Source organism: Rhynchophorus ferrugineus, unplaced genomic scaffold, assembly GCF_030347505.1.
Source record: "Rhynchophorus ferrugineus isolate W39M unplaced genomic scaffold, kcgeb_rfMv2 rfM9, whole genome shotgun sequence".
In the NCBI taxonomy this organism is placed as follows: domain Eukaryota; kingdom Metazoa; phylum Arthropoda; class Insecta; order Coleoptera; family Curculionidae; genus Rhynchophorus; species Rhynchophorus ferrugineus.
The window spans coordinates 27872921-27899263 of NW_027472588.1; the positions used below are offsets into that span (position 1 = coordinate 27872921).

Below are 26343 nucleotides of genomic sequence, written 5' to 3' on the forward strand. Positions count from 1 at the left end.
TATTCAATGAAACGGTTGAAACTTAACAATCCATGGAATATTGTAGCTATAAAACTTTTTAAATTAATTACATCTTACATTATCTAGATTTAGTACAATTTTAATTTATAACATAAATTTATTACTATTGTTCAGTTGTACTTGCATCAATAATACAAGCTGGATGAGGGAGGACTAATATAGTATATATTTCCCAAATTAAAATTAAATTATACTACTTAAGCTAAAGTTAAGACTAAACATTTATACACCATACAAGTTCAAGAGGTTTGGTTCGCTTCAATCTTCCGATTTACTACGTTTTGCCCAGTACCTGTTTTGCTTCTACGTTGCTGTGATTTAATAACCTTATTTTATGTTTTAAGGCGAATTCTTAGATTACTTCGTAAATCTATTTGGCTTCGAGGCCCTCATATAGTTCTTTGTTAGCCACGTAGCGATGAGCTTTGGTAATTAATCGAAGAATTGGCTTCTTTGGATTACAAGTTGGTCTGATATTTTAGCGCCCCCATATTTGAACACCATAAGTCGAAAAAAGTTTATGTCAAGTTGGGAATATCTTCCGACTAACCAGTATATTACTTTATTTTGGGTCTCATCTGCTCTGATCTTTGTCTGGCGTAATGTAAATATAAAGGTAGCGTTGTCCGTTTACTCAGTAGGAAGTTATTATGCTTTGAAAATGGAGATACTAGTTATAATCGGCACCTTTTAACTCTTGCTTCAGAAAAGGGATAGTGCATCGTAAGCTTTTCGAAGGTTATGTGGCGACGAGCGCCACATAACCTTCGAATAGTATAGGTTTGCTCGTGTATGTTCTACAAATTTAATGTTAAACTTGGACCGACCTTCTACTATCAGCAATTAATACTATTGAAGCACGCCATTTAAAAATTGACCAGAATTGGTTACTTGTTATTTATACATCCTTGATTAGGATTTTAAATGTTTATTAAGTTTCTCCCGAAAACATGGAAAAGAAACTGAAAATACTTTTTTCCAGCCTTATGTAATAGTTGGTATAAATATAAATATAGATCATATGTCTTAAGAAGTGGTTATTTTAAGTTTTAATTACGTGTAACATTATTTTATTTAAGCAAACAACAAAGTGCATGATACCGTGTACTGGTTTTTCAATAATTTTTGTTGTTTGGTAAGAAAATCACAATTTTGTACTTCACTTTATATTTATTCGTTTTAATATTCAATATAATCTTCTTCAAATTCAACAGTTATTCCAGAAATCTACTAGATTGTTTCATAAGCTCACAATATCATCTATTTGTTAACGGTTGAACAAAAATTCAAGAATCATTAAAATCATCAAGTTGGTGCGTCAGTATATTAAGTCTAAAATATGAAAAAATCGTGTTTTTTTTCAAAATTTCAAAGCATAACCCTTGAAAAATGTACCTTTAAGGGGATTTTTTCAAAATTTAAACTATTTTCGAAGATATATTCGGAGTTTTGGTGACGCGGCCTCAAAAAACGAAACTTTAAGTGCATTTTTCTTGAAACTGCTTTTTTGGAGACGGTTTGTTGTGAGCCTTCTCTATACATGTTTCTAGAGCGTCACAGTAGAAAAAAGGCCAAATAAAAGTAACAAGAAGTATTTTTATATATTTTTTGATATTTCCGAATTTTCAATAAATAGTAAGATCACAGTCGCGGAAGGTTATGCTTAGGGTATATGAAAAAAATCGATTTTGTCAAATTTCCAGATACACCAGGAACATTCAAATACTATATCAATATCAGAAGATATTTTAAATGGACAGGATATGGTTTAGGAGAATTAACTATTGAATGACATATATAGAGTCGAAACTTTAAGCATTTCAATTAAACATTGTTTATGTAAAATACCTATTAGAGTTAAGCTAAAGAAGGTTGAGAATATATCATTGGAACGAGAAAAATAGACGGCAACCTAGACAAGGACTTAAATGGTACCCGACGCAAAAAATTATTATTTACAACAGTAATGATCATCGAATCGCTAATATATAGCTTCGCACTTAAACAGTGAAATGTAGAATAAAAAACAGGTTAATGTTGGTACACAAACTGTAAACTTCTCCTATAAATCAATATGAATGTTTTTTTAGACGTTTTAAATACATCGATATTGCGTGATAAATCCAATAAGAGAACAATGAGCATGATTGAAGAATACAAATACACAAATATTCAGAATAGGATTGCAATTACTAATTCCTATATCGATTAACTTCAAGGTTTATGAAGCCTTAAGTGTTTTACTATACGAGTATGACATTTTTTCTTTGTGATTTACATGAAAAATTCAAACCTTGAACTTTCTGATGTCTATCTAATAAATATTTGATTATATCTTTGGTTTTTTCTTGATTCAGGATATCATTTGTATAAAAAATAATGACATTATTAGATTTCAGTGAAGATGATTGATATTTTATCAATGGGTTTTTAACGTTGTTATTAATGAATAGTATTTCATAACTAATGATTGAGGCTTACCTTGATAAATCTTTTTAAATTTTTCTGATGTCATTTAGTCTAAACCCATTGAAGATGGAGTTTTTTAATAATAAAAATGAACTAATGAATTACAATTATATCTATTTAATTTGGGAAAAGATAATTTCGGGTTTTTAACCGACTTCGAAAAAAGGAGGAGGTTCTATGTTCAGCTGTATATATATTTTTTAATGTATGTTCTCCGATTTCTCGGTCAATTGTGGGCCGATTTTCAAAATTCTTTTTTTATTCGAATGAGTGCGCTCCCGAGGTGGTCCCATTAGAGCCAGGTTAGGATTCAGTGGGGGGAAGGGAGGGAAATGCTTACATTTCAAGGGCACTTACAATGTTTTCATATATTTTTTATCTATAATAAACAGATATTTGTGTATAATGCTATTGCTGAGTTGATGTGACGCACAATCAGAAGTCGTTTAGTGCAAAAGTCGTTCAGTTTGCTTTTTAAGCACTAACTATAGCATATAAGACGTCATAGAAACATGTAGACAATTATTTCGATGGTGTAATAGTTAAAGTGTTTGGCTTCCAAACGGATATCACGGGTTCGATTCCCGACGTAGACAATAACTTTTTGTTGTTGTTTAGTTAGAACGTTTGTCAAATCACCTATTCTACGTAGCAGACCCCGGGGCTTGAAGCGCTCCTTATTTTCAATCATTGTTTGTTTATTCCTATTTTTGCTCATACGGCATATAGAAAGTCATAAAGGGCACCTCTATTTGGCTTGTCCATTGTAATATTAAATAAAATAACTGCATAATTTATTGGGTAAATATCTAACACTAAAAAGAGAAAAATAAAATATTTTAATAGAAAAATTGAACCGACTTCAAAAAATAAATAAGGAACTCACTAAAAATTAAAAATAATCAAACTTAGATTTTTACATAAAAAGAACATTTTAGAATATATGTACATATTAATCGTTGTAATAACTAATTAAAAATTAAAAGAATCCTTATTTAACCTATCTGCTACATATATTTTATATTCTACTATATACACACAATTTAGCTTAATACCTATAGACACCTATTTATCTATTTACAATATTTATTTTAACTACTACCACCTTTCAAAAAACTTTACAAAAAATAATTTTTTTTTTAATTATTTAATTAATATATTGTTACTAGTCGTTTCCGTCTAACCTACAATTTGTCTTTATGATAACTTAAATCTAGTATATAACTAGGAGGACCCATCGGAGGACCTATCTCAGTCTCTGGTGAAATAATGTTTATACGTGACACTGCTGATTTTTTAATATATGCACCTCACTACACAACACTACACAAGATCAGATGGTTTGATTCTTTTGAGTCTGTGTCCTGTTCTGGTGGTATCCAGTAGTTGCAATATTTCAATATTCGTATGAGAATGGAGTCTTTCCTCATGCCCCTTGCAATTCTCTTGATTTCTTGACTGACTGTGGGTATCTGAAGGTCTCGATGTAGGTAATCAATCCTATAGTATTTGGGTGCACCTATAATACCTCTCAGGACTTTGTTTTGAAAAATTTGTATTTTATTTATGTTACTCTTTGCGGAACATCCCCATAATTGAACTCCGTATGTACATATAGGTTTTAGTAATTGCTTATACAATAACAATTTATTTGGTTAATTTGGATACAAATACAAATACAAATTTGGATAATTGTGATTTTCTTCCAATTAGCCAGTACATTTTCCTATATTTCAATTCCAGTTCTTATCTCTTCTTTATATGTTCCTTCCAGCGAAGTTTTGCATCGAGATTCATTCCGAGATATTTAGCGTTGTTGCTATATGGAATGATAGTATTATTTAATGTTATGAATGCTTGTACGGTCTGTTTATAGGTGAATTGCACATGTACAGATTTACTTTCACTAATTCTGATTTGCCAAGCTTGTGTCCAATTATTTATATTGTCACTTGCCTATTGTAATTTTCGTGAATCTTCTTCACTGTTGTCTCCTACAGCTATAATCGCAGTGCCATCAGCAAATGTAGCCATCGTAATATTTTCCGCTTGTGGTATATCACAAATGTAGAATAGATAAAGCATTGGTCCCAGTACACTTCCTTGTGGTACACCTGCTTCAGCTTCTTTTATTGTAGCGTAAGCTTCTTCTTGTTTGACTCTAAACATTCTGGTTGTAAAGTATGATTTTAATAGTTCGGTGTGTTGTTTTGGTAGCATTTTCTGTAGTTTGTGAATAAGGCCTTCACGCCAAACCTTATCGAAAGCTTGTGCTACATCTAAAAATATAGCTGAGCATACTTTTATACTTTCGTAGGTTTTTTCAATAACATCTGTTATTCTGTGGACCTGGTCAATTGTTGAGTGCTTGTTAGTAAACCTAAACTGGTGTGTTGGTATTAGGTTTTTTCTCTCTATGATAAATGCCAATATGATAATATAATTGGGTGCCATATACATATAACTGTTTGGGTTCGGCAACGACTTCAAAGTAGTTCTAAAATTGAACTAAGTAAAATAACCTTTTCTCAAGCCGGCTTTACACCGATAAGCGAATTCTGCTGAGATCTATTATCGTAAATTGTAGTGGTACAGGATAAGGTTCAGGTTATATTCTCAATGAGGATTATTGATGATCTGGTGCTTCTCTATTTCAACCAATTTTAAATGGTTATGCATTGAGAAACATCACTCTCGCAATTTGTTTATTAATTTCGGTAATTCAAAGAAGTTATTGTGTATCAAATCAGGTTTTTGCCAATTTGTGTGATTGTGTATTGCTAGTGTGCGAAGAATAATGTATTTACAGGATTTTAAAATCTGACAAAATGTATATATTTGATGAAATTGTATTTTAAATATATTTTTTGACTTAAAATATATTTTTATAGACAGAACATACTATAAAACTAAGAAGGTGTGTGAGTCTTTTTTCCTTTTAGTTACTTAGTACTGGAATTCTTACTGATATGGGAGGTTAATCACCCCAAGTGGGTCCTAACTTTTATTGCTTGTAGGTAACGAAGGCCCAGGTATATCTCAAGGTTGTTATATCTTTATTACTAGCTTGAAATCATAAATAAAAGGCACTATATGCATACATTTGTTGAGAGATACCTTTGATAAACTTCTTAAATTGTCTGCAAGAACTCTGTGCTTGTACATTCCCGACAAACTAAGGGCAACTAGGAATATGTTATAGTAACTTTATATAGTACTTCTAGATATATGACTATTCAGTTAGTTTTTTGTATATGAAATTTAGTTGGTAAAGCGGTTCCATCGTATATTTTCAGTGGAAACTGTTTATACGACTTCGAAATTCGTAGCTGTTTGTGTTATAAGTATGTAAGAGTCTATTTTAAATATATAAATATAATTTAAAAATATAAGGTTCATGGCTTTACATATCTTAATATTTTAGAAGTTAGAGCATATAGTTAGAACTTTTTGGCATTATTTTTTAACTTCTGTATCACTTAATAACATTCTATTAAAATTTTATAAATAACTAATAAATAATATTGAAAATGACATTGAATTTGTTAAATCACTTCAAAATTGAACATCAGAGGTAATATGTTGCATTTTAAACCTGTGAAAACTTTTGAGTTCTTTTGAAATCTTGGCTCTTATACAGGTGTTAAACTTGGTCATATAATTTCAATTTCCTTTATTCCGCCATATTAAATGAAGTATGTTCCAAAGGATAATAAATAAGAACAATGTACAGCTGAGCAACTGAGCCACTATTTGCTATTCAAAGTGAATACGTGGCAAACTTTTGTTAGATGGATAAAAAGGAATTTCGCGTGTTGATGAAAGGGAAAAATACAGTTGAAGCAAAAACTTCGCTTGATGCCGAATTTCCGGACACGGATTCCAAGGATTGGTATGCTAAGTTTAGACGTGGTGAAATGAGCACCGATAGCGGTGAACGCAGTGGACGCCCTAAAGAGGTTGTTACCGATGAAAACATTTAAAAAATCCACAAAATGATTTGAATGACCCTAAATTGAAATTGAGTGGAATAGAAGACACTCTAAAGATATCAACTGAACGTGTACATTATATCATTCACGAATATTTGGGTGTGAGAAAGCTTTGTGCAAAGTGGGTGCCGCGCGGGCTCACTTTTGACCAAAAACAACGACGAGTTGATGGTTTGGAGTGTTTGAAGATGATCAAACGTAATAAACCCGAGTTTTTGCGTCGATATGTAACAATGGATGAAACATAGCTCATTTCACTCCGAAGTCCAATCGACAGTCATCCGAGTGGACTGCACACGATAAACCCGCTCCAAAGCGTGGGAAAACGCAACAGTAGGCTGGCAAGCTTATGGCGTCTTTATTTTGGGATGCGCGTGGAATAATTTTCATTAACTACCTTGAAAAAGGAAGGATGATTAATAGCGACTATTACATAGCGTTGTTGGACCGTTTGAAGGATGAAATCACCGAAAAACGACCGCATTTGAAGAAAAAGAAAGTGCTGCTTCACCAAGACAATGCACCGTGTCACTAGTCGGTGAAAACGATGGCAAAAATCCATGAATTGGGCTTCGAATTGCTTCCTCATCCACCGTATTCTCCAGATCTGGCCCCCAGCGACTATTTCCTGTTCTCAGTTCTCAAAAGAATTCTCGCTGGGAATAAATTTTCGTCGAATGAAAAAGGTGATAGCCGAAGCTGAGGCCTATTTTGAAGCAAAGGTCAAATCGTACTACAAAAATGGTATCGAACAATTGGAGGGTCGTTATAATCACTGTATCACCCTTGAAGGGAATTATGTTGAATAAAAAAAACTAATTGTGGCGAAAAAAATGTGTTTTTCTATGGTAGGCCGGTGACTTTTCAATTGACCTGTTATAAATACATATATAGTATTATAAAAAATATAATAAATTAATTTCTGATGCAATTTTATAGAAATATTTCTTCTATAAAAATCTTTGGTTGCGTTAAATTAACCTAAGATTAGAAGTTATTTCCTTCAATTTCATTTTATGATTAGGAGTAAGCTTTTAATTATTATACTAATATCGTAAACAAATCATTATTATTAACAGAACAGTTTTTCTCCAAAAAAATATTGAATGATGACAATACATTCTATTATTTTGCACAATTTCGACACCTACTTCAAAATATTATCCTTTCATAATTGATTTTATAACAGAACAGGTTTTTGAGTCATAATAGCGTCATTCATATTCAGAAAAGAATTCTGAACAGTTAGGTAACATGCCGTCTCCTTCATCCACTTTTAAATTAAAATTGACAACGCTAAGCTAAGCGGATATAGTCGATCGGATATTTTTTGAAAATATTTTCAACTTTAGACACAATACGTATTAGTAATAGTACTGCTGTTTAGTGATGAATCTCGCCGAGATCAGAGAGATTATTTAAGGAGAACGATGCTAATAACTGGTTATTTAATGCGCTGACTGAAGAGAGTGTAACAGCCTGCTCAAGGTTACACCTTGTGGTGTTCATTCTTGTAATGACACAATTTTAAGCAAATATGTACCCGTTATTCGTTTGGTATTCTGTTAATTTGCATACACATGGTTTGTGACGTGAGTTTTTCTCTTCTAATCTGTTGGAGTCAATGCGCAGATCATTCCCGAAATCTTTAAAAAAAGCAAATTTTTATAGTTGTGGGGTTTATATAATTATGAACATTTTATAATCAATTTGTGTGATTGTTTTTCATCAGTTGTTGTGGGTCAGCCTTATTAAATATATCGGTATAGATATTGGTCTGTTAACTGTAGACACAGCCTGTATGTCACAATTTGGTATTTTAGTACTTGACGTAGTTGTAAATGAAAGGAAAACACTCTTCTGTTACGATGCAACGTTGTGTGAACATTTAAAGTAATTCCATTGACAATTTTCTGAGTTTTCTGGACACAAACATACGGAATCTGAATTTGTATACATAAAATAAAAACAACTGATAATAATTATAATAACTTAGTTAAAATATTCTGGAAATAATTCACAGTCACTATTATTATTTCGAGAATAATTTTGTTTCTCCAGATTGGAAAAATCATAAAAAGACTAAAATTTAACATGTGATCAAGATTTTCAGCCACACCTTACGTCATGAACTGTTGAATTATTGATTTTTGAGATCGATTATATAGCTGATATTGGTATTTCATATAATATCGACATATGGAAAACTTAAATATGGATTCCAATTCGGAATATATAAAGGCACCAAAGACAAGATGACCAACGCAACCAAAGCTACAATCATTCCCACCAAGTAAAGGAAAAGGTAGGAGTTGTGTTGTTTGTAAGTGAAAGCTGATCAAACCAGACAATGACGTCGGACAATCCCTTGATCACCTTTTTCATCAGAGTTGACTAAACTACTGATGAAGATAAACGAATGCAGTATAAATGTGGCTTCAAATATAATAGTTAAAAAAATTTTAGTCGATTATAACACTGATGATCTAACAATTCTTCTAGCGTTAAAATTTAGAAAGTTTGTTTGTTCTCATCAAACATCAAGACTGAATTATAATTTTTCAACAAGTACGCTCCCTGTTATTAAACTTATAAGGTAGAAATGATTTTTGAAGAAGTTTTTGACAATTGAATGCCCGAATTATTATGGCTCTTAAATTGGCCTATGAGGGGATATCGTTGTGCCTGACGAATATTTCTTAGTTCTTTAAAGTAGACAAGAGAGTTTCTCTCAACTTATTATTTTATTTTATTTATTTTTTCAGATTGTTTTCATCCTTCTTGCGTGGTTTTCATCCCTTCGTTTATAAATTCTTTGATCTAATTTTGTTCGTTTTTTCAGTTCTTCTATTTTGATTTTTCTTAGTTTTGATTTCTCTTGGTTTTGTTTTATATTCCGTTTTTTTTTTGGTATTAGTGTACTCTGTAATTGTTTTAATTTATTTAATTTAATTTCTTGCAATTTCTACCTTCATGTTATTGCTCAATTTCTTCTTGCTTATTTTAGATTCACTTATTATTTAGTATTTTACTTTTGTAGCTAATGTGAAAAATAATTTTCTTCCACGGTGCTTCCGATCTATTTACCATATTTTGTTCTAGACGGAATTAACAGCCTGCCCTTACTTCTTTCATAATTTTCATGAGTTTGTTTCTCGGTGGTTATTTGTTTGTCGTACTGAAGCCTTATATTATCGATTTTTTGTTAATTCTTGTCTCCCTTCTGGTCCATCTATTATTTGTTTTCCCTCTTGTATTTTTTTTTGTTTTATCAGATTTTTATCTATTTTAGTTTTACTTATTAGTTTTTGATTATAGTTTTACTATACATCTCAATGTAAGAAAATGTTCATCTGTTATGCTCCTCTTCCTCACGTTTTTCCTCTTTTTTTATTATACCCTCAAATTGCATCATTACTGGCTTGCTAACCTTTATTTAGCAAGCTAGGATTTTCAATCATTATCTATTTTATTACAATATATATGTTAACTTTTACTGTTACTGTTAAATTTTAGTTTGAAATACCTATAACGTATATAACGGTCTTTTTTCCCATCAAGAAACAGTTTGATCCACTGTTCTAAAAATAACAAAAATAGTGTCATTTTTAGCACAGTAACTCACAAACTTTTGAGTAGAATATCATGAAATTTTAACAGCTTTCTTTTAAAGTTACTATAAATCGAAAAAGTGGTGAATGCAATAAAACTAGCGCCATCTATGTTATAGTTTTCAGCTATGTGTTATGTATACAAATCTTCAAAACCAAGAAATATTTATTAGCCATTTTAATCTATTAATTCATATTTAAAAACATCTTTGTTACAATTTAATTCTCTATTAGTCTAGCATTATATTTAAATAATATTTATGGAATAGCTATCATACTATTTTTAATATTTAATATATTTTGTTATACTTTTACTATTACTTATAGTTATATAGTCCCAAACTACGAAAGTTTAAAATTAAAACAAGAGTGGTATTATTATTTTGCGCCTAACAATTAAACGATACCAAGAAGCAGAATTAATTGAAAAATAATTATGAAACCGAATACCTCTCGATCGAATACATATTAAGTAACGGCGATGGCTGTAAACGAGAAGAAAAGAAAGTCGCGTATAATGAATTTTTTATGATGTTTGACTATGTATATTATATAAATATGACGAATTTGTGCGGTAAAAGTGTTCGGCGGTAATTTGTAAAGGTCAAAGGCCAACCCTGGAACAAAAATAGATATGTTAAAATCCCATCTTATTACCATAACAGACAGGCTATGCCGGAATTCACTTAGGACACGAAAAATGTCTTTACCCGCGTCAAGAACCGATGGTTTGATAACAATCGCTCGTTTGCCTTTGACGACAGGAAGCAGTCCCGTTTGTGTCATATAAATTTCCTTGTTTTTTTTTTTTGTGAAGAATTAACATCATCATTGCCATTTAACACATTAGATATTCAAATTTTTTATAGAACTATTTTCAAATTATCAACCTCTTTTTTAAAAACTACTATTTATTGGCAGTGGAGGTAAAAACATAGAGACCTTTCCTACAATCTCCACTCTAGATTTTGGATATTTTTGAAAAATTTTTATTTGGAAAATTAAAGTGTGTGAAGTCAGTTTACGATAAACGGTTATGTGATATTAAGTAAGACTACGTTAAAATTAAAGAAATGTTTATTCTTCATTCGTTCTTCAACCATTCATTCGATCTTCAATCTTAATTCTTCTTCAGTCACTGGGCAATTGTTATTACTACAAATAATAATTTCTCGCTTTTCTTATTTACTATTTGTTGAAATTAACAAAAATATAACACGAAATTAATAACATATTACTGTGATTATTTAAAAGTATTGCTTTAATATGTGTGCTCCTTTATATGGTTTCAGATAAAAAATGATATCTTTAAGAAATAACATACTGATATTGGTGATATTGCAAACTTATTTTGAACTTATGCCAGTGTTGTTTATCAAAATGAAATTATTTTGATCGTCCTTGATCGAACTTGAGCCTTTTTAACATTTGTCAACCTAAATTTGATTATGTGATGATTGCTATCAATTATCAAAGCACTTTCTATTTCCACAAATTTTGGATAACTTTTATTTCTATTCTAGTCAATCTCTTTAATTTTTTTTCGAGGATTATTGCTGTACGTGATCCACTTTTCATCGTAATCATTTCCAAGAAGATTCGATTCTGTTACGTTCCGATAACCATTTACAATGGAACTTATTTTATCAATTTAATCAACTGTTAATTTATATGGAATCCTTATATCGAGCTTCTTTTGTTATCCAACTGTATGTCTGCTTCAGTATATTTGAAAATGTCTTCAACTGTTCAACAATCGGGTCGTCTGGTCGGGGTTCATCTTTAATATCGACATTTCTAGAGCTAAAACGTGCAAAGCAGTTCTGAGACTGGCTTTCGCTTATACACTTATAATTGCTAAACAATTTTCGGCTTGCCGTCATTACATTTTCTCTTTTTGGGAATAAACAAACCTTGAGCTTAGCGATGCTACATTTAAATCTAGGGTGCTCCTTTATACGTTTCAAATGTGGTATAGTATGGTTTCATTGGATAAATATTTCCTGTTAGGAAAACACACTCACTTAGGCACACACTTTTTTAAGCAACTTTATATAATGTTTTTTCATTTTATTATTTATTGTTCACACTGTCATTTGTTGGAAACGGTTGTTTAAACATTTTCATCATTATCATCATCAGTTCATAGACAGCGCTAGAGGAGAGTATCTACTTCTCCCCAGAACTCCGTAAGGAATTAGTTTTTTTCTTTTTTTTTTCACTTTTTATTCAAGAGACATGTCGAAATCATCTCTGAATTGAGTTGACTATATTGAAGTTGAAATGACTGCACTTTTAGCATGATTTTTGAGAGAAACTTTTAGAATTTGCCGTAAGCAGCACATTTGCTGTGTTAACACAGTGTTTAAGTTTCAGAGGAATACAGCAGGATTAGTAATATGAGCATTCGATAGAAGCAAATTTGTCTTGATTGTGAAAGTTTTTTTCTACCAGATGCACCAATGTCAAGTTCCAAGTTCATGAATTCCTTACTTACTCTAACTGTATCCCGTTGAACTTTACAATAGCAGGCCATCCGTAAGCTTTCATCCTTATTTTTTCTTGATAAATTCTCAAGCTATATGGCTGTGCAATGCGAACTAAATTATAAAGAATGCTAGAAGCCTCAATATCTATATCAGAGGATTTAGCGCTATCATTAGGGAACATCAGATCGACTAAGGAGTTTGTAACATGATTTTGAACGCCATGGCTGTTTTTAATAACTTTTCGCGTAACTGCATCCACGACTATGTTGAAAAACATCTTCTTGGCAAATACAGATATTTATATTATTATAATTATGTTATGGCATGCCAACATTTCTTTTGTGGCTTTTAAATGTTTGCTTAAATTTTTTTTATCCACGTTTACAAACTTTTAATTTTTACGTTTTAGTTTTGGTTTTTATAATTTATTTCCTCTATTTTAATTTTTATGTATTTTAGTTTCTGCAATTCCGAAATATATATGAATCTCTATTTAAATTTTTAGCTTTTAGCAGACAAAGCTTTTCCACCTTAACATCCAATAATCAAATAATGATTTTTTATAGCTAATTCTCCTCCAATATTTTTATTGTAATATAATTTAAACACTTTTACATTTAAAATGACTACTCAGAATGTAAAGTTGCAAAACATTATTTCATATTGATGGGTATGAACTAAAAATGATTCTATGATAATAATGATATTATTCATAATAAAGTCAATGTATGAGTTAATTCGGTGTAATTAATTCTCGAGTTCCAAGGTTTGGAATCCATGTTAAATTGTAGATCTAGTCTGATTTCTAATACTTAATATTGACTACAAATAAATACATATGTACAGAAATTTGTATTTTGCTAGTTGTAGATTGCTTTTTTAAATGAATAACAAATTTAATCACAATAATTATAAAAATTGTGGTTCTTTCCGAATGATTCTTACAAACACATTCTTTTTTTGGTTTTATTTGCTTTGGTAAATTTAAGGTCAACTGTAACCTAAACGATCACTCTTAGATTTTATTTCGTAATTAATATAGCTGACGAACAAAACTAAAACATTTTAACTGCAGACCAAATACTTTTCATTCAGCGTGAAATAATGTAAATGTGACCTTGTTAAAGAAAACGGTTGTATCGGTTGAAATCAAGTGAAAATAGCACCTACATTTTCAGTGACTGTTTGGAGAAAAATAAACAATTAAAATATTACTTACGACAGATGGCCTTTTCTATGACATTCTAGGACATGTGTTATACGCACTAATTGATTATTTAGTCAAAAAAATCATTGATCAATATAATAATGCTACTACAAGTCAAATATTTCAAGTTTTATTACGTAGAAGAATTTTTGATGCCTATATTTATTAATGATTTTATCTATATATCGAACATTAAAGTTTCTTGCAGTTGTTTGTAATGTCATAACTCAATAATTATTCTTAGTATTTCTTTGGAGTTTTGTAATATATTTTGTGTCGTACAATTAATGATTATTTGGCGCCAATTTAACGGCAATGTTCAATATATTTTTAAGAAAATAGTAAGTATAACAATTTAGATTTTCGATATTTGCGCATGACGGTTGACTTTTATATTTCGGGATTTTGACAAATTAATATGACCAATAGGCAACTGAAGTGAAATCTGATCTATTAGAATAAATGTATTTTGCTTTATTTTTCTTATTTTCAATGTGTATTGAGACAATGGTACACTAGCAAGCATATTTCGATTTAGACGGTTTAACATTACCTATATTATAGGATCTTGGTAAAGATCTACAATTACAAGAAGATTGACTAAGACATATCAAGGCTACCTTGCAGCTTTGAATAGTAGAGCCGTATATACAATAATAAATGTAATTTGATTTATAGTTTTTAGTAGATTTGTATTTATATTAGTGTTTAAGAATTTTATATGGTCAATGCTCGCCCGTTTTTTGTTGTTGTTTACTTCACATTAACAAAAGATATTTTTCTCAGCTGAATGATTTTCGAAAATTACTTTCTTTTGCTTTAGTAAATTTAAGGTCAACCGTGAAGGAGTATTGAACCGAAGAAACCAAGACCATTGATATTATATGAAAAAAAAAGCATCAACAGCTAATATTTGAGGGTATGTTTTGGGAACGATGACCTCAGAATAAGACTGTTTTCGAGGATCAAGTAATATAAAGTGTATCATAGGTTGCAAGAAAAATTTTTGCATAGTGTAGATATAACTGTTTTGTAATATGAGTGGGGTTAAATAAGTAGGATTAATAAATACATTAACCAATAATAATTTATCAAAAAATATTATGAATATACATTTTTAGCAAATACCTTTCTGGGTTTTTTGTCGATTATTTTATGTCGATTATTTATTAAATGTTATTTAATATTACGTTAAATCGGAATTTAATATTTTATATGCACTCAGTGATAATAATAGAGTTCAATTTAAATCTTTAAGCGAACATTTTATGCCAAAGTTTTATATTTGAATCATTATGTATTTTCTGGTTTTATCTTACGTGGATATTGTAATGAGATGGAAATATCTGATAAACTGGACGTATTTTTTAAGTCTTATTAAATAAATATATAAATATTGATTTAATTTAAGGACAATATATTTTAATCACATATCACTAATTTTTTTTTGCAAAATCTTTATTGATTGAAAATTATATTCATTGTAATATTTTATTTACTTTTTGGGTATCTTTTTTGTTATGTAAAAGTTGCTTACTTACCGGTAACTGTACTAAAACCTAATATTAACTTCCCAATCACATAAAACACTACAAATATAACCTATCGACCGACATTCGATTCTCATCGGTTTCTACGATGCGACCACATTCACGTTGAACAAGACTGAAAAAAAAATAGATAGCCGAAGGTCTTCACTGACAACAACCAGAAGCGCTAGCTGATCGAAGCCACTTCTTGCGTGGTACTGCTAGTGGTTACCGCTAGTTTGACGGTTCGCCGTCTCATACGGGTACTACCACCTGCGCTAGTCTTCTGTTTAGATTAGGCGTGGTATTGTGCCACACGCTGATTTATTGTGATGTTTTAGATATGGAATTTAAGATTTAAGGGACAGGCGTATCAAATCGCCGTTTATATATTCGTTTTATCAGTTTTCATATATTTATACAAATTATTTTTAAAGCTAGTGAATTTTTCAGTTTTTACCATTCTGTGGGGCTTACTCAGATGGCAGCTTTCTTCTTTTGATTTTATTTGTTCAAACTCTCTGCGAGCGCTATATTTAACGTCATTTATGCTACGAGTATCACGTTAGACAAAAAGCAAAACACATTAGAACCAAAATAAAGCAACTATACTGGTTAGTCGGAAGATACTCTCAACTTGATCTAAAATCAAAGAGGTTGATTTATAATACAATTATAAAGCCAATTTGGCCCTATGGGGTACAAATATGGGGTTGCACTAAAAATTCAAATCAGTTAGTCATACAGTGCTCTCAAAACAAGGTTCTTCGATTGATTACCAATGCCTATCGCTATGTAACCAATGAAGAACTGCACGATGACCTGGAAATTAAATGGATTTGCGAAGTTGTGCAGGATTTCGCCTTAAAACACGAAAGAAGATTATTAAATCATACTAACGTGGAAGCAATACAACTGCTGGACAGCGCGCAGGATGTCAGGAGATTGAAACGAACAAAACCATACGAACTTATATAAAGTGTATACAGTTAGTGTAAACTATAGCTATAAGTTAATAATTAATAAATAATTATAATTTTATAATTGAGGAATACATACTGATGTAATTCCTCACACTCGTCCTGCTTGTTAATTAATCCAAGTACATAGGAAAAGTAGTAATAAATTTCTTGCTGGTACAATTTCTTACAAGTTTTAGGTAACAACCGGTGTATATCTGAAAGGTCTATTTAGATCAAATATTTTATTTTTCTCAAACTGGAACGTAGATTAGTAAATTGCAAAAATCGCAATGAAACATTTCATCTATATTTACCTAGTAACAATTTGAAATAGTTCAGTTTTTAATATAGCCTCTTCAAAACTCAATTCATATTTTGAAAGCCATTCCTTCATTACAGCCTTTGTTGATGCTATTGTTTTCAATTTTATTAATTGTTTTCAACATTATTCTCTGAAATAATTGTATTAATTTATTGTTACATCGATAAAATAATTTGTGTATTCACTGTTCTTATACATTTCGTATATTTGCTCTCGAATAGAGCCAGTATATGATGGCCAATATAGATGGTCAAGATTCGTCATCACTTCGTATGTCGACGGGTTTTCTTGGTTGAATCTAACGTATTCTTTTTTATTTTGTAACCGATGTTATTCACAGTACCCACATTATTATTCAGCGCAACAGCAACACGTTAAAAAACATTTTCAATAAAATTGCAGCAACTTATAATATTTAATATTATCAATAATTACCTCTCTAATGGAATTTACGGGCAAAAAGTTTCTTTTCGAAATAACTTATTAGAGCCGCAGTCAACTTGTAACCCTGAATATCTATTATTTTCGGCATTTTCAAACAAAGTGATATGATATATTAAGAGATGATTTAAAATTTATCAAAATAATCAAAGCGCTAAAATACCTTTTGCCGATTTATAACCTGTAGTAACTATAACTAATATTTTGAATAATTTTGCGTACGTCTGACAACCGGACGACTTTGACAGGCTCATTCGTTTACGTGTTCTAAGTAATCACACAACATTGTGTCTCTTTTTAACGTGAATAAAATGAGAAGGAAAATATTGTCTGATTCTAAAACGAATTTATAAATTGCGACAGGCAAAACATTAAACATATTAATGACGCATATACAAATAAACTTTGAATAGATTATACATTAGATTTTGCATGTGTATTTAAGTGCTGTTTTAGAATTTATTAAAATTATTGCTTGTCTCATTTCATTATTTATTGTAGATCGGATTTCACTTAAAGTTGGTTTGATGGAGAACAAGAGGCTGATGCGTGAACTGGAATCTGATTTGTTTTTATTCAAACATTTTTTTTAATATTCAAATTAGTAAAAAAATAACTTCCGAACCAAATGAATGAAAACATTTCTGAAAAAAAGTACCCAATTTACAAAAAAAAATTAATAAGCAAAAAGACGCATTTACTCATATCGCTTATAAATATCACGACATTCACGAAGTTGAGATAAATTATATTAAAAAGTCATATTTAGAGCTATAAATATGTTTTGTTTCATTTCCGTTTTTGTCTCGCGCCCTTAGTGAACAACTAAGTATATATGTGCTACTTATATAAGATAAATTTAAGAAGTTCTAATTTATTAGAAATTGTGATGGATTATAATGGGAGTTCTTCAGTTTCGGAGATAGTTTAGATAACAAAGAAAAGTTATATTCATTTCCGTTTTACTATCCGTAAAAATACAGTTTCGACTGAGTGAATTTGAGAAAAAAACTTGTTTCGTTGGTTTCACTTAATTCCTTTAAGGTCATTGATTATATAACAATGTCCACTTTTATATCAACTATGTTAATTAATATGTTGTAAATATGTTTTAATGAAGAGGCACATCTTTAAATATATTTAAATACGGAGAATAGACAAAATAATATGAACACCATACAATATACCTCATACATACAACATCTTAAAAGTAAAGTTGGTTATATTTGCATCAGTGTATTATACACTTTGTTCTGCGACAGTTAAAATAAGCCAACTGTCAAATGTATGAAATCAACTGAATTGTCTACTTTTTATAAGAGACGTTTCATCTACGGCAATGACAGAATACACAAAACATGGTAAACTCTCATTGGCGAACAGGAATACTGGAAGAAATTTCAACAGACAGTGGCCGACGAACATTAAAAGTGCACTGCACTGGGAATTCCATAAAGTTAAAATTCATGGAAGGGTTGCGATTGCGACACCCTTTATAACGGAAGCCAACGCCAAGTTACAAAAGAAATGGTGCAATGATTATCAAACATGGAAGAATGTGGTATGGTTTGATCAATCACCGTTTGCATTTTTTCCTACATAACAGGTCAATTGAATAGTCCCCGGTCTACCATAGTAAAAGTAAATTTTTTGTCAAAATTAGTTTTTTTATTCAACATAATTCCCTTCAAGGGTGATACACTGATTATAGCGACCCTCCAACTTTTCGATACCAGTTTTGTAGTACGATTTGTCCTTTGCTTCGAAATAGGTCTCAGTTTCGACGAAAATTTCTCCTCAGCGAGCATTTTTTTGATATCTGAGAACAGGAAATAGTCGCTGGGGGCCAGTTCTGGAGAATACAGTTAATGAGTAAGTTAGTGAGTTTTCACTGACTTGTGACACCGTGAATTTTCTTGATGAAGTAGCTTTTGAACTTTCTTTTTCTACAAATGCGGCTGTTTTTCGGCGATTTCGTCCTTCAAACGGTCCAATAATGCTATCTAATAGTCGCTGTTGATGGTCCTTCCTTTTTCAAAGTAGTCAATGAAAATTATTTCATGCGCATCCCAAAATACATACGCCATAACTTTGCCAGCCCACTGTTGCATTTTCCCACGCTTTGGAGCGGGTTCATCGTGTGCAATCCATTCGGATAACTGTCGATTGGATTTCGGAGTAAAGTGATGCGCCATGTTTCACCCTTTGTCACATATTGACGCAAAAACTTGGGCTTATTTCGCTTGATCATCTTCAGACACTGCCCCGAATAATCGTCGTTATCGTTTTTGGTCAAAAGTGAGCTCGCGCGGCACCCACTTTGCACAAAGCTTTCTCATTCCCAAATATTCGTGAATGTACACGTTCAGTTGATATCTTTAGAGTGTCTGCTATTTCATTCAATTTCAATTTACGGTCATTCAAAATCATTTTGTTGATTTTTTAAATGTTCTCGTCGGTAACAATCTCATTTGGACGTTCACTGCGTTAACCGTCTTCGGTGCTCATTTTGCCACGTCTAAACTTAGCATACCAATCCTTGATGGTTGATTTTCCTGGGACAGTGTCCGAAAACTCTGCATCAAGCCAAGTTCTTGCTTCAACTGTATTTTTTCACAATTAAAAAGGCTGCTTCACTCCAAATGCTATAATTCACAAACTAATGAACTGATAGCTATCAAATTTATACACGCATCGTTTGTCGGTTAGGGTTAACTAAAAACATATGGATTTAATTGTGTCAGGCCGGGACTTTTCAGTTTATGTCTTCGTTTCAGTCTTGTTATAATCAGTCTATGAATGAGGAATCCCAAAAGAAGTCTATGATTTGGATTAACTGTTTTGTAGAGTCAAGCATGGGGGAGGTTCCGTTATGATTTGGGCGTCAGTATGATAATATTCAGCTGATCATCTCATTCACATCATTGATCGGATTAGGGCGAATAAATATATCGACATTCTCAGTGTTGTTACTATAAGTAGCATATTGCTGCCAAACACAAATCTCTAGTATCATTGAAGCATTTGGCGAATTTTGTTTTGATTCAAGAATTGAATACATTCCATTGGAAATGGCTCAACACCTTATTAACCTTATTAATAATTTATTGATCATCACCCCCTGAATGTCATGGTAAAATATGAGCTCTAATATTATCTTTCTCATTCATTTCTATATTTCGTGTGTTTGTCCTCTTAAATTAAACAGTCTACCATCAGATAAGATCTTGTAACTGATCGGTACGGCAATAATTTTCTCAATATCATGTTTTTCTTTCGCAGTTATCAAGACTCTCAACTACCAACCAATTTCTATTTTTTTTAATCCATCTCTTGAACTGTCTCAGCTATTTCCGTTATGATATTTACTAATTAATAACTGCACATATCTATGACACGTTCACACAGTATTTTTGTTCTTTTTTGCTATATAAATCTTTGTTATATTACTACTAATAATTAGTATAAAATCGTGAAATTTCACGGTTATTTTACCATGGAGATTCTTGAGTATTAAGATTAAATTCTCCCATAAATTATATCAGAACAAGTACAAGCAACAATGCGGCATAAAACTATTTTATAGCGACGTCTTGTGGACGATATGATCCTTAATTAAGATATTTTGTGCTCAAGAAAGTTCAAGAGACTTAGCACGTCTAATTTACATGTTATTACTTGCTAAGGAAGGATTAGGATAGCGAAGTAAAGACGGGCCTTTTACCAGGACCTCTGTTTTGCTACCAAACCATATTAAAAGTTCCTCATATTTTTTTCTATTTAATTTACTTTGAATATAAAAAACAAGAGTCTATGTTGAGTTACTGTAATTATGTCATCGTTTATTTATTTTCGTCTCGAAATTATTAGCTTAGCTGTAATAAAAAATTGGGTTTTCCTATGATGTATTAATAGCTATTATGTTTAGCGAAGAAGTGATTATTATTAATTTATTTAAATATTTTTACATATCTTATAATTGCAGTTATATATATGAATCAACACTAGTGGGCACTCAGTGGTAGAAATTTGATTGTAATTTATCTAATTGAATCATATTTCTTTTATATAGAACTCTCATAGTGGTACTCATAATTAATTTAACAAAAAAGTAGTTTAGGTGCACTAAAACTTAAAATAACCTATTTCGTTCCTTAAAAAATATTTCCTAACATGTTTAACATCACGTATAATTTACAAATATATCAATTAATATAAATCTCCACAAAAATTAAAGTCCTTTAACTTGACTTTAATATTTTAAACGATAAAATACACTCACCCTAATTAAAAACTGAAACTGACTGAGCCTGACTGAAAGCATTAGGTTAGAGAAAGCAATTCTCTAATATCTAGAAAATATTATTTTCAAAATTTTTGTTTTATTAGTTTGATTGTTTGCCCAAAACCACCTACTATAATGATAAAAGGAATATGTTTCATATAAAAATGCCTCTATTTTTTACATAATCAAACATAAATACTATTCTAAAACTAAAACAATATTTTTTATACTTTGATTTTACTACTAAAATATGTAGGAACATTTGGCGGTTATGTTTTGAGCTATCAAAATAACTTCTGCAACTAACATAGTCATAACAACTTTGATGACATTGAATGTACCTGCCATTTTGACGAATTTTGAAAATGAACTGTTTTTCTTTTTTATCCTACTTCTTTATATTATATATCAAACCTAATATTAATTAATATTATATTGTTAGTCGAAAAGTGTTGTTTGTAGGAATCTAAAATGACTTAGAAAATTCTCTTGTAGACAGATAGGGCAGATGATTTTTCTCATTTTCGAACTTTGATAATGAAGGATGATAGTTTGTTATGTTTTATTTTCTTCCTTTCTTCTGAATATACGTATTGAATGTAACAAAACTGGCATATTAAGTTGTCATTACAAAAAATCCAAAATGTTTTTACTTTCCATGGTTTTATACTATTTAAGATATTTTTGAAAATCGTTAATAATTATATCACTTTATGTACTACTAAGTAGTATAGGTACGTATGTTTAGTATCTGTTCTCTTTTGCTTTATGTGCAAGTTCCGCTAATTTCTGTTTTTGCTCATTCTTCGGGCTTCGCCAGGGGGTTTTCTTCACCTCTGCAATATCCCAGGTTGTCTTAGGTAGCCCTCTGACCTATCTCCTGTCCATCCTTACTTCCCAGATTCTCTTTACCATTCTTGTATCCTTTATGCGCTGTAGTTGTATCCATCAATTGAGTTGTCTCCTTTTTATATACCCTTCCACTGTATTACTGAAGTCGTTTGTTTTGATGTTTTTATCTTTACTTCTCATTCTGTCTATCGTTGTAACCAGGTGTGTAATAGTACTCCTCTGTGATATTTTATTTCTTCCGTTTATATCTAACTTTTATTATTTTAAAATTTTATTAACTCCTACATCTCACAACCTATCATTATGGCTGGTCTGTAAATTGCAATTGCAAGTAAAATGATCCGAAGTGTCAGTATAAAATGCTCTGGAAGAGTATCAGTGCATCCGAATGCACTCGCCAAGCAATTAAATGTCCGCGATGTTAGTGAAGTGCATAGGTTAAACGTTTACGACCTTTCGACCTATTTAATAGACACATAGAATAACATAGAATGTTAGTTAGTGCAATTATGTGTAATACTAGTTTATGAATTTGTACAGATCACTTATTGAAGCAATTTTCTACATGTCATTGGATAACATAAATTCCATAAATACTTATTGCCCATTGAACAGGTTGTGCCTAAGAGATTAATAAAAAAATATGTCATGACTGAGTCTAAATTGGTGGCTTTGAATTTGATATCTTCAAATAGTTATTGTTTTTTGTGAATTACATAATTACTAAAACCTGACGACCAAAAACAGGACATTTGAAACGCAAAGAAGAAAAACATCAATATTTCATCTTTCCACGCACTAGTTAAGAAATCTTCAACACTATGCTCCACTTGTCGAGAATTTGCCGTGACGCATTCTAATAACAAACCAGCAACAAAGTGGCGTTCTCTGTCGCGCTCTGTCCTGCTGAAGTACAGAGAAGCGAATCGCCGAGACCGCGAAGAGAAAAAAGAGAAACAAACCTAGCATGCTATCGCGGTAATTTTCCAATCTCGTGATCATTTATTAACTAAATTACACGGATTTGTACCTTTTTGTTTTCTTTTTTTTTGTCTGTTTACCTCAATTATAGCTCCATTTATTTGTCATTTGACGACTGTTAATTGCTCATTTTTATTAAACATTAAGTTGCTGTTTAATAAATAGTTTTCGTCGCGTTCTGTAGCTTTGCTATAAACATTTTGAAATATATAAGAAATATCGCTAATTTTCATCTTTTAGATTATTGGTAAATATTTTGATTTTTTTTTATAGAAACATATAAAATATTTTTAACAGAAAAATTGACTTCAAAAAATAAATAAATAAACGACACAAAAAAACGTTTTAACATAAAAAATAAACGAAAAAGTTATTTAACCTATCTACTACACATATTTTATATTCTACTATATACATTCAATTTATACTAATACCTACCTAAACCCATTTAACCCACAATATTATTTTAACTATCACCAAATGATTTCTTTGAAGTCGGTGCTGAGCCTAAACAATACAAATATAATAATATAATTTTGTGACATACAATTATATTATTATATTACATATACCTAAAATTAAATTACGAACAAAATAAATCTAATTTGTTGTTCGGATTTAGAAAGGGATTTCATAGATTTAGGTAGGTATTAAGCTAAATTGTGTAAGAATATAAAATACGTGTAGTAAATAGGTTAAATAGGTTTTTTGTTTGTTTTTATTTAGTTATTACAACGATTATTATGTACATATTTTATTTTTAAACATTTTTTTTTGCTGTTAAAAATCTAAATTTGGTTATTTTTTTCTTTTTGGTGAGTTCCTTATATGTTTTTTGAAGTCGGAGTTTGAAGTAAATTTTTTTTTTGTTAAAAATATTTTATTTTTCTCTTTTTAGTATTAGATATTAATTCAATAGATTACGCATTTATTATATTAATTTTTACGTTGGATAGCCCAAGTAAAAATACAGCCCGTATGAGTAAAAATAGGAATAAAGAAACAATTATTAAAAATGATTGTTTCAGGCCCTGGGGTCCGTTATTTAGTTTAGGTGATTTGACAAATGTTCCAATCAAACAAGAACAAAAATAAGTTACTGCCTTGTTGGGAATCGAATCCACGACCTCCGCGTGTGAGCTCAACGTTCTAATAATTTGCCTACAACGTTTCTACGATGTCTCATATTATATGGTTAGTGCTTAAAAAGCAAACTGACTGACTCTTACACTGAACTACTTCCGATTTTTCGTCATATCCGTTCAGCTATAACATTATACACCAATATCTGATTATTTGTGAAAACATTGTACGTTCTTTTGAAATTTGAGGTTTTCCCTCGATTTCCCCCCTTCCCCATCAGATCCGAACTTAGTCCAACGGGACCACATCGGAAGTGCACTCTTTTCGATTTTTAAAAGGTCCGTAATTGACGAAGAAATCTGCAAACATCTATACATATATATATATATATATATATATATATATATATATATATATATATATACTTTTACTCAAAAACAGTTAGATTTTGGTTTCTAGATATATTAGACACCTTTTCAAAATATTGCGCTATAAATAATTAAACTTCTTCAGGCATCTTACGATAGTCGCATTATCGATATGCGCGTAGTGCGAAATGATTTCGTACATCAGTTTCAGTTCCGAGCCGGTGTTCCCCAAGAAGCTGTCGTCTCTTCAATGCTTTTCAACATAAAAGTGGAGACAGTTATGCCAAAAGTTTTTAAAACTATCACGACATTCAACATGATGCACTTCGCAAGTTTTTTACATTTTCATAGTCTGATATTTGTAAGCTTGAGGTATTCAAGTGCGATACTTGGTAAATTCTACATGTTTATCTCCGAAGTCGTGTTAGAAATGCAGTCACTGATGAGAGTTTAAAATGGGACAGCCAAAGGATAGTTGTTGAACAAATTCAGCGACGCAGATTGCAGATTACAATAGGTTGGACATGTCTATCAAGTTAAAAGTAAACGAATTCTTCACAGACGTCTGTAGCGAAATCGATCTTTTGGGTGGAAAATACTGCGAAAGCCTCTTTTACAGTTTTTTTTACTTTCCGGCGTCTTTTGAGTCGTCGGTTGTTGAGGTGATATGTTTTTTTAACTTGGAAATATGGTACGTCAAAATTACTCATAATAAAAAATAAACTGCCTTAGTATTAGAATTTTAGTGTCATTGCAATTAGAAAAGTGTTTAAGGCCCTAAAACATAAGCTATACTAACTAAAAAAAGTAATAATAAATTTTCACAAGCACAATAATATTTTTTCATATTCTAGTATCTGCATATTTATCATTCTAATTCTTTCTTTCAGATTACCACCTGGTATGCCAGACTTACGAACGTGTCTACTGAACCAAAAGCTGCAATTATTAAACTGTTGCATTGATAGAAAAATGGCTCGGGAATTTGGTCGATACTCATCCGCTCAGGAATCGGAAGATTCTGACGATGAGTTCTTTGACGCCAATGAGGATGGTGAAGAGGATGATCGTAAAACGTATTCTCTCTGGGACAAACCAGTAGGCAGGCTCAGCAAGTTCGGCGAACTGAAGCTGATAAAAACCGGAGATCCTCTATATATACCATTTACTCAAGATCCCGTATTGAAAACTGAAGATCAATTAGAGGAAGACACAGGTAAGACGAGGATCTTTGAGATCTTCCTATAATAAAACATATTTTTGTACGATATTGATTTGAAAAAAACGTAATTGCAAAATTAAAAATTGCAGCAAAGAATATTTAACAGTAAAAATGCTGACCTCTCTAACGAATTTTGCTGGCTAGTGGTGGCTTCCACTATCTCGTTCGTGTTCAAGGTAACTGATCAGAGACGCAATCTGTTCTGTCTGGCTTCGGAATTTTCAATCAGAGTAATAATAAGCAGCGATATGAAATTTATAAAATCAAGCAAGACATTAAAATAACATTTGCCGGTTTAGAACCTCCTATCACTGTTGTTTTGTAGAATTTTGCATACGTGTAACAACCGAACGACTTTGACCGGCTAGCTCGGCTACACGTTCGAACTTATCAGACAGCATTGTATCTCTTTAAACTAAAATAAAATAAAAAGTAAAATATTGTCTGTTACTAAAACGAATATACAAATTGCATCAGTCAATACATTAAACATCTTGATGACGTATGTA

The 26343-nt window shown here is 31.1% G+C and overlaps 1 protein-coding gene across 1 annotated transcript in view; it reads left to right on the top strand.

Moving 5' to 3' along the window:
* Rab3GAP1 (RAB3 GTPase activating protein subunit 1) overlaps positions 1-26343 on the top strand; it is a 129946-nt gene that overhangs the window by 78033 nt on the left and 25570 nt on the right. Inside the window, exon 3 of the mRNA XM_076414176.1 lies at positions 25503-25828. Within this exon, the coding sequence (XP_076270291.1) occupies positions 25503-25828 (326 nt within the window). The remainder of the gene's footprint in view (positions 1-25502; positions 25829-26343) is intronic.